Genomic DNA, 14,020 nt, shown 5'->3' with positions numbered 1-14,020 from the left:
GCATGTGTTTATTCATTGCTTTTTCTGATGATAAGGTTAGTGTGGGTCAAATAGTAGTCATGAGACACGGTAAGTGCAAAGCATTGTCGTCAACGGGTGAGTAGTTTGACTTGATGTTGCCGATGACTATTATCCTTGCTGTCAGTGTTTTTTTATCCAGCATTTTCATCTTTATTAAGCTCATATTTATTCAGGAATTGAAAATATGGCGTCGAGCGCCATTCTTGAATTTGTTCATTTTTTTTCTTGTTTGGGTGCCGATGAAGCGCTGGCCATGGCCTCTGGCAATGTTTTTTCCTTTCCACAAGGGGCAGCATTTCGCCTATTCCATGTTCGTACTTTGTTCCAGCGTCAGCTGCTGTTAAAGCGCGATCTAAACCAAAATGTATGGATTGCATTGTATTTTGGACAGCCGCCTTCATTTCAAGCTCATATAACCCCAGATCCATATCATTTAGAGTTAACTATTTTTTTTCATGAAAGAAGAGAGGCTAAGGTTTCTTATGCTGCATTGTGAACATTCATGTAGTCCAAAAACGCAATATTCTGCAGGTCCTGGAATTCGTGTGACAATGACAAAAACTAGTGCTGGAGTCGACACACGTCTGTCAGTGAATGAGTTACAATTAAAACAATCAACAAGATGATTATAATTATACCAAAATGATATGGTTTTGTTAAACATTTTGGTATTTAAACATCTGGTTCATTCTCCTTTGCAATGTCAGTGTTACTGAAAACCTCATCTGGGAGTAAAATATCAAAAGCACTTCACCCTTTAAGTGAAGAATTGTGCCAAAGAAATGGAAATGGAACTCAGTGATACTTAAAAAATGCTTGCATAGGTTTTAATACATTGAAGTGTTAGGGAGGGCTAAAAATATGACACTCGCAGCTTTTCATGGATAAGAGTGCACGTCATTGTCCATGCATTACCACATGATCATGCCAACACACACACACACACGAATCAACATGGCGACAAGAAGAGAAGAAAAGAGAAGACATGCAGTTTTGCACAAACCGTGTCTTTAGAGTGGCCCATTAGGAAGAAATAAGGGGAGCTTAGTGTGTCACCTTTCATGCACATGGACAGGTTGGAAGGTACCACTCCTGAGGGAAAGCAAGTAAAAGCCTATAGGCCAATCGTTTGACTTCAAGCGTAAACATGTTACAGAGAGACACAATGAATGACAGTAAAAGGCCACACAGCTATATGTATGAAGAGTAACATCTGGTTAATATGCTTTGACTATACACTACTCACAAGGTTAGGGGTGGACAATTCAGTGGACTTCGTTTGACCTTCCGCATGTTTTTGCATGCACTTGGACAACTATTGAATGGCCTCAATGTTTTTCCCTATCAAGGAGCTGAATGGCAACATTCACAGCATGTGGTTCCACATGTACACCTTTGTATGACTCTTCCAGTCTGTATCTCCGTTGCTACTCTCAACGTTAAAAATCTTGGAAGCGAGGCCTCAAAGGATGTAATGTACGTGTTGCTTCTCCATGTGTGTTAAGCAGCATTTGGATTGGATTAGCTTTTATTCGTCTTGCAATGGAGACATTTACAATTTGCGGCAAAGATAACATTTTACGACTTGGGTGACAAAGTCATTTTTGACCGTGGGCCACATTGTAGTCACGGTTTCCTCTTAAGGGCCGTTATGAATTTGGGGAAGCCATTCGAATGTTTCATCTCCTCCACATATTACACAACAAATTAATGAATAACTCGTTTTCAAATCTTAAATCAAGAATAATGACTATTGTTGTGGTTTACATGCGACAAATAGAAATTTTGGTATGAACTTTAGCAAACATCATGGAATTTCACAAGTTTGTGCCAGATTTGGCCCCCGGGCCTTTACTTTGACACCCATGTTTTACATTGATGCTAAACCTTCATTTAGCAGTTCTGCCATGTTTCATGTGTATGCTAGCATATAGCTGACTGTCCTTTGAAGAGATATGGTTTTGTTGAAAATCTTTACTGATTAACTCATTCACTGCCATTCACAAATTTATTTGGAAATTGAAAATAAGGCGTGGGGCGCCATTGGCTTGTTTGGGTGCCGATAAAGCGCTGGCCATAGCCTCTGGCAATAAACTAATATGTATGGATTGCAATGTATTTTGGACAGCCGCCCTCATTTCAAGCTCATATAACTCCAGACCCATATAATTAAGGAATTAACTTTCTTTTTCTGATGAAAGAAGAGAGTCTAAGGTTTCTAACGCTGCATTGAATGTTGATGTAGTCCTAAAACTCAATATTCTGTGGGTCCTGGAATTCAAGTGACAATGACAAAAGCCCTGGCACTGGAGTAGACACACTTTTGCACATCTCTGGCAGGGAATGAGTGAAATGCAAGATGCTGCAAGGCTCCAATCGGGGTTTTCTCAAAGACAAATGGCCACTGAGGTTCGTGTGTCGTCGGCAAGTAGTCACAGAAAGTCATAAAACTAGCACAATGGTTGATTTGCGGAATAAACAGATGTTTTTTTTGCCATTGAGGTCTTGGTTAGAGAAGAGCGAGTTGTGCAAACGTCCTGAAACAGTTGAACCACGTCAAACGTTTTGGTGAGGTCAACTTCAATTAATCTGTCATGGTTGAGTGCATTTTAGGTTCTTGATGAAATTGCTAAAAGGCCCAACATCCCAAACCTTTTGTGAGTAGTGTAAAAGTGAGTACGACTCATGAATAAGACAGAAAAAGAGAATTTGAAAGACAACCCACCATATTCGGGCACCTGCCCCGTGCCTCTTTTCAGCAGCAGTCGGACCCTCCGGCCCCCCGCCTTTATAAGTTCGATGGCCCGAGCATGAGTCATGTCTCGAGTGCTGTCCCCGTTAATCTCTATGATTTGATCCCCCACCTGAAGACGACATCCACACGCACACAGACCTTGGTCATACCGTACACATGCCTGGCGAGGTGTCACTTTATTTGCAGCAGCATCATTTAAACATCAAGCTTTAGGCCCTGTTGACATATAAGGATGTCATTTTGATCATTGGCTAAAGACAAGAGCTGAGAGATTGAGTGAAAAAAAAACATGATGAAGTGGGGATTTAGACCAACAAAAGAGTTGGTCCACGAGTGCTGAACTGTGAACACGCAGGGTCCATCTTTTCATATTTCTGTTTTACAAATGACCATGTGTATGACCTTATATTTGTTATCTCACGATAATTGGGAAACATGACATATTTTAGTAGAAACCTCTTTGCATCTGCATACTCACCCTCATCCTCCCATTCCGTATGGCGGGACCGTCCTCTGCGAGGCGCAACACAAACAGGTCCATCTTGTACTCTCTACCCCCACGGATACTGAAACCGAAACCTTTGGAGCTTTTCTCGAGCTCCACTGTAAAGTAATCAAAGTCCTGCAGAGGTGGAATCTTGAAAAAAAAAAGTCATTATACAAGCGCAGCAGGAGGGACCTATTGTGAAAAAAAAAACGATGCAGTGAAAGCAGCAGTGTAGAGAATCTAAAAAGCCGACATGCCTCTTTTTTTTGTTATTTATAAAATGACACCGACAGTCGACAATTTCAAACTTCAATCAACGACAAACTGTTCTAAACAGCAGTCGGTGTTTACTTTAAACAACAGCAGGTGTGTGTTAACTATCATAACATGAGTTTAAAAGTGATTGGCCCATTCTGAATACAGTCACGAGTAACAGAAGAGTGTGCGCACTTATACAACCACATTATTTCAGTTGCTTATTTTTACTTGACCTCTCTGAAAGTTTTATTCAACTGTGTTGGACAGATACTAGGTCACATTAACGCCAGAAAAAAATTGAAGATGATTTATTATGTATTTTTGTCACCATTCAGGGTGTGTACACTTTTTATATCCATGACAGGGATTACATAATACCTGTGGTCGAAACTCTGCAGCGATCCCCAGCGGGAATTGAGCAGCTGCCGTGTGCTGTCTGAAGTCCAACAGGCCGGGGGGGTGCCGGTAGTCCAGCGTCGGGGGCTGCCGGTAATCGGTCACCGGCGGGTGCCGATAGTCTACGGGTGGTTGCCTGTAATCAGTGAAGGGAGGATGGCGGAAGTCAGGTTTCACATCCTGTCTGGCTTTAACCTCTGACCTGTGAGGAGGGGAAAAAGTAACATCATCTGAGAGAGTTTTGTTTGGAGGGCAATGTGTACGTAGTATGTACCACAGCGGTCCTCAGTCACAATAAAAAATTGATAAACGCTATGGAATTTTGTTTCTACTAAATGACTACTAAAACGACTACAAAACGACATGTTTCTTCTATTTTGTTGGATACGATAAACCAGTGATAGAAAACCTATCTTGGAAAGAATATACATGACCTTTCACAGAGGTATGAGCGACACAAATTTCAGAAATGCGGTTTTGGCAAAATTAAAAGGAGAATGATACTCGTTCCATTATGATGACTTGTTACATCATGACCACAGATATGAATACGACCCTTTGCATCATCCAAATTTGAAACACCTAACACTGATTATTATATGAAAATAAAACTTTTAATTGATTATACTGGTAGAAATATGCCATATACCATATAACCTTGTGTATCTCCTCACTCACTCACTCACTCACTCACTCACTCACTCACTCACTCACTCACTCACTCACTCACTCACTCACTCACTCACTCACTCACTCACTCACTCTCTCACTTTCACGCTTGCTTTCACTCATGAGATGGGCGAAGTAGATGATCTCTGCAAGTCTTTCTCAACTGCCTTGCTGTGCATGAAGACTTCCCTTCTCTCTCTCTGTCTCTCCCTCACTCTCCCTTTAACACACACTCGCACTTCTATTTACGGGTATGTTTTAAATGTTTTCATTAAAAGAAAAGTGAGGGGGAACCATGCTCAGTGCTATTCGGTGACCTGTAGGCTGAGTAGTCATTGTGGCTCGTGTGTGTGTGTGTGTGTGTGTGAAGCACAGGTCACTAAAAAAAGCGTTTGAAACTTTCATCATGCTCTCACTTGTAAAATGGATAGAAAGCCATAGCTGGGTCGAAGTGCTCCTCCAAAGTGCGTACGCACATAGTGTGCACATGCACACACATACAACTGACTGATAGCTTGGATTCGTGCATTATACAAAGGACACCTCCAAGTGAATTATTCAATGTCAGTGACTGGATGAGCCAAGTGGTGAAACTCAGCAAAGTTGAAAAAGTCGGGAACTTACTGTACAGCAAGACCATACTGGCACACTTTAGATGTGGCCTCAACAGTAAAGACTTGATTTGTCACAGTCCGAAGCCCTCCGGTATGCAAAGCCCTTTGAATAATCATTTAAGGCAAGGGTGCCATCTCATTCTTGCCGCGGGTCACATTGTAGTTACGGTTTAATCTTGGGGGCCGTTCTGAATTTGGGGAAGCCATTAGAATGTATAATCCCCTCCACAGATTTCATCTAGAGCACACAACAAATTAATGAAGAACATGTTTTCAAATTTGAAGTCAAATGTAATGACTGTTATTGAGGTTAACATGGGAGAATTAGAAATTTTAGTTCAGACTTTAGCGAGCATCGTGGCACTTGACATTCTTGATTTGCTTTCGCGGGCCGAATAAAACGATGTGGCGGGCCAGATTTGGACCACGGGCCTTGACTTTGATGGCAGTTATTTAAGGTCTATCTTGAGGTTAATATACTAGTACATTCTTTGTCATCACGGGTAGGCCTGCCCTTCCATAATACATTCATCTTCCTTCCATCTACAAACTATTCATCCATTCAACTATCCAGCCACTTTACTTGCCGACATCCATCCATCCACCCCAGCAAAAATCCTACTCGCCCATATAACCCAACGGCCATCTATCCATCCATCTGAAACGGTTTAATCATCATGAGGCATTATGGGCGTGTTGGAGTCTGTTGGTTGCCAGCCAATCGCAGTGTTACCAAACAATCAACCGAATACCGTCCATCTTACTATAACGGATCCCTCTACACGTCTATCTCAACGTCAAACCATTAACCCATCGGCCATCTTAACTTCCCTTGAAGCCACGCACCATTCATTCAATCTACCAATCACCCGACTGTCCATCTATCCTGCACGCAGCCATCCTATCATTCACATTCTGAAACTATCATACCTTCCGTCGTGTAAATAGATCTGCGGCGGGGGTCCAGAAGGATGGCTGACAGGGCTCTGCTGCGTTCCAGCCGTTGCCGGGTGTGACGCTGCAGTTGCCGGAGGACAAATGTGGATTTGGCTGGTCTGGCCTGGCGTCTGAGCAGGCTGGATGGACGATTGTCCCGTCTGAAGGGCCATTTGACCCGGCTGAGGAGCCGACTGACCAGGCAGCTGGGCGCCGCTTTGACTGGTCAGGGCTGCGGGGTTGGGCTGGCCGCCATGTTTCTGGGTCATGGGGCTATGCTTTCCAGAGCCGGGTCCAGACTGGGAGCCTGTGAGTGGAGGAATGAATCACCTGAGGTGAAGAGCTGCCCTGGGAATTATTCATTCATTCGCCCTTTAGATAGAATAGGCTAAAATGTCCACTTATCATTCAAATAAATGAAAACTCGTTTTGGAACGCTACAGACAAGCGGCGCACTTGCCTTCTTCTGGTATGATGTGCAGCGTGACCGTGAGGCCTGCGTCTTTGATGAGTTTCACGATGTCGGCATGCGGCATGCTGATGATGGACTGGCCGTTCACCGCCAAGATCCGGTCACCCACTTTGAGTTTGCCACATCGGTCTGCGGGGCTGCCTTCGATTATTCGCCCAATTTTATGGGGCACAGCTGAAAGAACATGAACCAAGAGCAATTACAAACAAGTACACTTTGCGAAAAAAAGAAAACAATACCCCACAAATCGACAAAAAAAACTGAACACAAATACAGTAGAGTATTGCAAATCAAATATATCTTCAAACGTTTGAATTATAGCCATAGTTCTTTTTAGATGAGTACTCACTGTTGATGAGTGAAGGTATTTTGTTCGTATCTATCGTCTAATTGTGATGACATTTAACTGCCAGTAATCAAAGTTCATTCACTGTCTGCTAGATGTACTTTAAAAAAAAAGTATTATTAGTTTTATGTCTCTTTATTCCTTTGAAAATTTTAGGCTAACATGAGTTGCTAGTTTACTGTACTATGGTTACTGTAATTACAAAAAGAAAATGTTGGTAATATGCGGCACAGTCGACAACTGGTTCACATGTCCGCCTCACAGTACAGAGATCTGGTGTTAGATTATGGCTCTGGCCTTCCTGTTTGGAGTTTGCATGTTCTCCCCATTCCTGTGTGGGTTTTCTCTGGCTATTCCGGTTTTCTCCCAGACTTCAAAAACATGTAGGGCAGGCTAATGGAAGTAAATTGTCCTTAGTTGTGATTGTGAGCGTAAACGGTTGTTTTTCTGTGTGCCCTGAAATTGGCTGGCACGCAATTCATGACTGGCTTGCCGTTCGGCGGCTAGGTTGGTTGATAGAGTAGGCAGTTTGGACGGCCAAGAATCTTGGTATACACTGTAGGATGGATTTTTTGAACAGATAGAAAGGCCGTTTGATTGGTAGGTTGGTGGGGAAATCAACTTACTAATGAGGGCAGCATTTTCCGGCCTGTTGAGGGAGCTAATGATGACAAAACCAAAGCCTTCGTTCTCCTTGCGGTGAATGAGCACATCACTGGTGTGCAGGGCCGAGCCCTCTGTGGCCCCGCCCACTGCGGCGGGGCCCAGGGGCACTCCGTCGTTGCGGGGTGAGCTGTGCTGAGTGGACACAAGGCTGGGGCTGCGGCCGTTTACGGGGCAGTTTTCACCTGGAGCAAGCAAATTGAATAAGTTAATGTGCAGCTTTATAGATGAGAGCCTCTCACGCTTTTTGGATCGAGGGAAGGCTTTTTTTTCAAAATCCAATCTGCAATTAAACACAGTCAATGTTCTGAAAAGCCCCAAAATGTCCGCTGCTCTCCTCACCGGGCATGTGCAGTCTCCTCCTCACAGTCAAGCTGACTTGGCCGTTGCGAGCGGCGGCGTGCATCAAGTCAATGACAAACTTGTGCGGCTTCCCGGCGACCACATTTTTGTCCACCGAGATGAGCTCGTCCCCCGGGCGGAGTCGGCCATCACGCTCGGCGGGGGTGTTCTCGATAATGGCGCCGATCACAATCTGTTTAGAGACAAATGTGGCATTAGTATCATTGGCCGGGGCAGGTTGTGCATAACTCGTGTCAGCAACAGATTGTTTCGTATGGGAAGCAATTTGTGAATGTCAGTGGTGAGAAGCAGCAAGGTTAGCTAAAGTAGATTTCTCAGGTGCCCGTAATTAAGTAGATGAGAAGGTTTCTTCAGCCGTCATCTGTACTTTTTTGAAGGTGTCCCAAGAGGCTTCGTCAGCGAACTAAAGTCTTACTGGTCGTATCGGCCCTATTTATATATCCCTAATGTGTAGACATGGCGGCGCCGGACACAGCTATGATAGGTCCCTACTCTCAGGTTGGGGGGGGCGGCGCGGGACCCCCCCCTGTGGCCCCACTGATTGTTCCTACATTCATTGAATGTAGGAAGAATCAGTGTTCCTTCTCATCGATGGACCACTCCTGTACGACTGAGAGCTTATACAGACGTAATTAAGTAGATATTTTACTACTAACATTTAAAAACAGGCTAACTCCTCCAAAATGTTAAGAGATATTGGGCCTCTATGCTTTTCTGTGGCTCTTCCAATTAATTAATTGCATTATAAGCGAAGTGACCTCTTTTTTTCACATACCATCCCGTCATTAGTCGGCTCAAAGAGAAATGTTGACAGACTGGAAGAGTGACAGAAAGGCATAGACCCACAATGTGGGAACTTTGATGGGCTAAGAACTTGTTGTGAATCCTTCTGTTTTGTTGCTATTATTTAGAGTGGCATTCACTTTCTTTTTCTTTTTTTTGAATGCGTTGAGTGTGATATAGGGACGATAACAATACTCACTGGCCAATACTCAGTAGGCACACCGTAATAAAAAATTCTGCCTTCCCATAGAGACGATTGTCATCGAGATATTCCAGGGCTTGATTGTACTTTGATCAACGCAATATTAAAGTTCATATGAGGAAAAATTAATTTGACGAGTCAATTTTACACCCTGCCAAATTTCATGGTCAAAATGATCATCAAGCAATTTAGAACGGGATGAAAAAGAAAAAAGTTACCGTATTTTACGGTGTCTAAGGCGCACCCAAAAGCCTTGCTTTCCATCAAAAGATGACCCTGTGCTTTACATGTGAAGTAATATTGAGTCACAACAGATCTCGAAACGACTGTCAGTCGCCCCCGGCTCCATTTCCTCCTGTAGAAGAAGTAGTGTGTAACCCCAGCCTCAACTTTAGCGCCTTATAATGTGCTGTGCCTTATATTTTGAAAACGTTTGTATATATTTATATATTATATTTGGAAACCTTTTTTTATTCATTGAAGGTGTGCCTTATCATCCGGTGTGCCTTATATGTATATAGAAAAGGTTTGTATATACACCATTCCATTGGGGTGCGCCATATACAGTACTCCAGTGCATCTCTACACCGGGAAATAGAGTAACCTTTTCTCATCACTCTTGACCAGTGTGGACTTTCTCAACTGACAAATGCCACTCAAATACTATTACCAGACCTGGAAAATTAGACTCTACATTGTCTTGCACTTTTGTTATGGCAACACACGACTCCATACATGTTTGAGTCCCGAAAACACATCTGCTTACAGCCTCTTAGGATGTCGCTGGATTTTTCCAAGTTACAACAATGAATCACTATAAAGCGCCCATTCTTGCCTCAAGTAGCAGTCTACACATCGATTAGCACATTAGAGTGATTATTCCCCGCACCCTCTTCTGTCTTCACCGGGTGACTTTTGCACACTAATGTCCAACAACAAGGCACTCTAAAGCGGCCACATCCGCCTTTAAGCCCCAGTATGAAGTCTGACTGATTTATTTTGCATGTTTTAGGCACTTCTCTTCAAACATGTATAATGTATTTGGAAACACTTTACAGTGTCTTGAAGGTGAATAAGGGTGTGTGTGTGTGGGGGGGGGGGGGTATCTGACAAAACTGGTAATAAGAATTCTGCATCTGCACTTGGCATCCGTTTATTCTTTTTTTATGGTAATCGCTTGCCGCAGGATTTTCTCTGGTCAAGTAATTTAGATGATCTACAATGAAATAAATTAGGGGTGGCGGGTGACGTGGAACCTCTCTTAATTGGACAAAAGGCTGAGTGTAGCCTGGACTGTTCGCCAGCTGGCATCCTTGATTGTGTAAAGGTCAACTTGAACATTGCTCAAGCGGCCAGTGATTGAACACGTACAGTAGCGTGACATTAGGGAGTGTTTAAGACACCAGGTGAAGTTTAAGTAAGCGTGAGGTCCAGCCCGTCCCATACGAGCCTTGTCACGGGCGTCCGGACTCACAGCCTGCACGGCCTCGTCTCCCCCCAGGATGCGGAAGCCGAAGCCGGTCTTCTCCCTCAGCAGGTGCACCTCCACCTCTTCGTATTCAGGACCTGATGCAAACATGTCAGCATTAGAGTTCCTTCTTTTGTGAGATCAGTCATTTGATACCTCGGCTTATGAATGCTTTAGCTAAGAAACTTTTTGCCTCACGAACATTAAATTCGCGAAAATATAACCTTGGCATAGTAATTAGTTTTCGGCGGACGAACCAAACCACGCAGGGCCACAGTGGCTGGCGGACTAGTTTTCCACACCCCTCTCTGAGTGCAGACCTGGTTTGTTACCGTGTGGAGTACTTTTGCTATTATGGGACCAAAAAAGACCCCACCACAGGATAGTGTTAAGCCTAATAAGACATTAAAGAAAATGATGGTCGAGCAGAAGAAGGAGATCAGTGAAAAACACGAATGAGCTGTGCATTTGTGTGACTTAGCGTCCCAGTACCAGTATGCTAAGTCGACCATTGCTATGTGTGGCTTAGGGTGTTTCTGTGTTGTCTCAGCAACGGTCTCAGGCAATAGAAGATGTTGAAATACTTCTGTTGATTTGGATTAACGAAAAGCAGCTAGCAGAGGACAGTGAGTGAGGGTATTAGCGCCGAGAAAGCACGGCAACTTCACTCGGATATCATCAAGAGGCAACTACATCAACGACCATCACAAAGGTAAATAAAACAACTTTACTATACAGTACAGTTTATTTCTTTACAATACAATAGCACATTTATTATACATAAAATAAGGTATATTTTGTGTAGTTTTAAAGGACAACACACGTCTTTGGACAAGTTGTGTCCATAATTTGTAAAATGGCTTCAAATGACTTCTACTGAGCGTATTTTACATATCGCATATACAGTAAAGTCTCGTTATATCGATATCGGTTATATCGAAAGTACCGCTTATTACGATACTATTTCTATGAACGCAAGGAGAAAATTACATGCGCGCAGGGTCGGATATATCGACAGTCCCGGTTATATCGATATTTTTTTGGACTCCCGAGAATATCGATATAACGAGACTTTACTGTAGCTATATTTTATGTTTTGAGACTCGCGATGAATATTCCGGAAGTCTTGTTTTTGAGTTGGTGACGAGTCCTCACTCTACGTCACTGAAGGAACGCCCCTGACCGAAAAAAGGACACATTGTAGCAGTGCTTCCATCACGTCAATGCATTTTGCTGTACTTGCTTGGTCTGAAAACTCCGTGTTGCACCAAAAAGAGGCAGAAGAGGGCGACAAAGCTCCATGTAAGGAATTAATCAGCCTGTGGAAATGGGCTGATTAATTCCTTACACGGAGCTTTGTCACCATTTTCTGCCTCTTTTTAGTGCTACATTTCCCCCCCCATTGCCTCAAAATGGCACGGAATAAATTATTTAATCGATTGCAAACATGTATGCTTTCCTCCTCAGAATTATTTGAATCATATTCATAACTGGATGAGTAACAAGAAAGCATATTCTCCGAATCTGAAGCCGTTTTGATTCTCCAGCAAGGCAAGACGTCTTGGGGTGATGCCACGAACAAGGGGGCGGGATCTTCTGAAACTGGCCACTTCCGGGTTCATTTTTTTTGCAGATTTTGGACACTTTACTTCATTTTTATAGGTGTTTTGCATTTGACTAAAAATATCATACTGCGTGTTTTGGGTATTTTAGATGCTATAAAACGTGTTTCTGATGTCAATTAGGAAAGAAAAAAGTGATGTTGGTTGTCATTTAAGGCTTATTTAGAAGAAAATTATTTTTTATGGGGACCTGGGAACACATTATTCTAATTTTTAATGATTTCTTATGGGAAACACATTTTCGGCAGACGAACTTTTCACCTTACACACACTTTCTGGGAACCAATTAAGTTCGTAAACTGAGACATCACTGTATACCAAAACATGCAGATCCATTGTAAATTCTCGTGGTCTTGACACAACATGTAACTGTATCTGTTGTAAAAGTAATTGTTACATCTTATTTAAACCCTGCAATAGTTCTTGAGCACCCCATCTTTCTTGTCCCACCCACTTGTCAAATCTAACAGACACATTTTTGAATCGGTTAATTTTTTGTATTATTTTGTTGATATTTCTTTCTTGTAATTATTCCAATATAAACTCATATAAACTCAGGAAATAACTAAAAGTAACATTGAAAAAAACTCAGTACAATCTGTATTTATACAATTTAATTAAACTAACTACAGGATAATGATAAAACTAATTGAGCTACATAGCATTAAGATAATTGACCTTCAGTAAAATAGCCAGAAAATAACAAAATAATCCATCCAACCATTTCGTGACCCCCTTTATCCTCACAAAGGCATCGGGCGAGATGTAGCCTAATCCTAGCTATTTTAACCTAATCCTAGCTATTTTAGGGCAATGGGGAGGGCACACACCCTGAACCAGTTTCCAGCCAATTGGAAGGCAGACACAAACGAACAACCATTCGCACTCACAATCTCACCTAGAAATAATTGAACCTTTCATAGATGCTTTGTGGAAAACGGGTGGAAAACAGAGAAGTCCATGCAGGCGCCTGGATCAAACCCGCAGCCTATGCATTGTGAGGCGAACGTACCATCCAAACATCCTGATGTCATCCCCCCTATTTTTTAAGATATAGATTGCTCTTGAACAGATCGAATAACAGCTGCCACATAGTCTCGACCAATAATGAGCATTCTTTTACAACCCTCTAACTGTAACTCTGTGGCTAAAGTACAACTTAAATTACATTAGTATTATAATAAAATAACTTTTTTAATTTAATGGTACGAGATCTTGCAAAATGAACATACAGTATATTTGGACTCAGCTATGTGCTTAATTGGTCGTCGTGAAGCAAACAAACTCACGTCGGCTCTCGTAGATCGCCCTGGACTTCTCATAAAGGTCGTAAGGATCCGGCTTGTTCAGGTCGAAGCCTTCGGTGGAGTCTGGCACAGATGTGCGGTGTTGGGGCTGGTTGGGGAAGGGCGTGCCCGGAGGCAAGACGGGACCTGACAGGTTGGCCTGGGGGCTTCCGTGCGGGTCCCACTGGTCAGGTAACTGCAAAGAAAACATTCAACCAGCCATTGTCCCAACCGCTTCTTCATGGGCGAGCTAATAATTATCCCAGCTGTCACACAATCACATGACAAGAAAACAATATTGAATTGGATATACAAATGACCATGCCAAAAAATGAACGACGAATGGGTTGTTTTTGATTAAAAGCAGACAAACACACTGAGACAATCCTGAAATAAGCACGATGACAAACAAGGACTTTAGGGATGACAAATGGTCTGTCTGCAACTGGCGAGTCAAATAAGTTCAAATCAAGTTTGAAGCCAAGAACGTGAAGAAAAGAAAGCAAAGAAGCAAAGTCCAGACAGCTCGTCTGGATGATGGATTATTGCCACTCAAGGAATCGTGTCATCCTTAAAGTACGTGTTTTATATTTAGCTTCACTCAGTCAATTATGCCGCAAAGACAAACAACCGCTTGGCTGGGGGAAAGATGCGATCATGAATCGATTCAATCCCCACA

The 14,020-nt window shown here is 42.7% G+C and overlaps 1 protein-coding gene across 8 annotated transcripts in view; it reads right to left on the bottom strand.

The window, feature by feature from the left end:
- magi2b (membrane associated guanylate kinase, WW and PDZ domain containing 2b) overlaps window positions 1-14,020 on the bottom strand; it is a 150,614-nt gene that overhangs the window by 5,707 nt on the left and 130,887 nt on the right. For 5 of the 8 annotated variants that reach the window (XM_088996905.1, XM_088996911.1, XM_088996908.1 and 2 more), the window contains 9 exons: window positions 13,345-13,537; window positions 10,416-10,531; window positions 7,960-8,152; window positions 7,581-7,802; window positions 6,597-6,782; window positions 6,131-6,443; window positions 3,900-4,119; window positions 3,255-3,413; window positions 2,747-2,885 (listed from right to left, as the gene is read on the bottom strand). In XM_088996905.1, coding sequence (XP_088853031.1) covers window positions 2,747-2,885; window positions 3,255-3,413; window positions 3,900-4,119; window positions 6,131-6,443; window positions 6,597-6,782; window positions 7,581-7,802; window positions 7,960-8,152; window positions 10,416-10,531; window positions 13,345-13,537 — 1,741 coding nt within the window. Of the gene's footprint in view, window positions 1-1,024; window positions 1,114-2,746; window positions 2,886-3,254; window positions 3,414-3,899; window positions 4,120-6,130; window positions 6,444-6,596; window positions 6,783-7,580; window positions 7,803-7,959; window positions 8,153-10,415; window positions 10,532-13,344; window positions 13,538-14,020 lie in introns of all 8 variants that reach the window. The other 3 variants (XM_088996912.1, XM_088996907.1, XM_088996906.1) reach the window with 3 other exon arrangements.

Source organism: Hippocampus bargibanti, linkage group LG05, assembly GCF_051943395.1.
Source record: "Hippocampus bargibanti isolate YZ-2025 linkage group LG05, ASM5194339v1, whole genome shotgun sequence".
NCBI lineage: Eukaryota > Metazoa > Chordata > Actinopteri > Syngnathiformes > Syngnathidae > Hippocampus > Hippocampus bargibanti.
The sequence above is the reverse complement of the archived record's forward strand: the minus strand, read 5'-3'. Positions and strand labels throughout refer to the sequence as shown.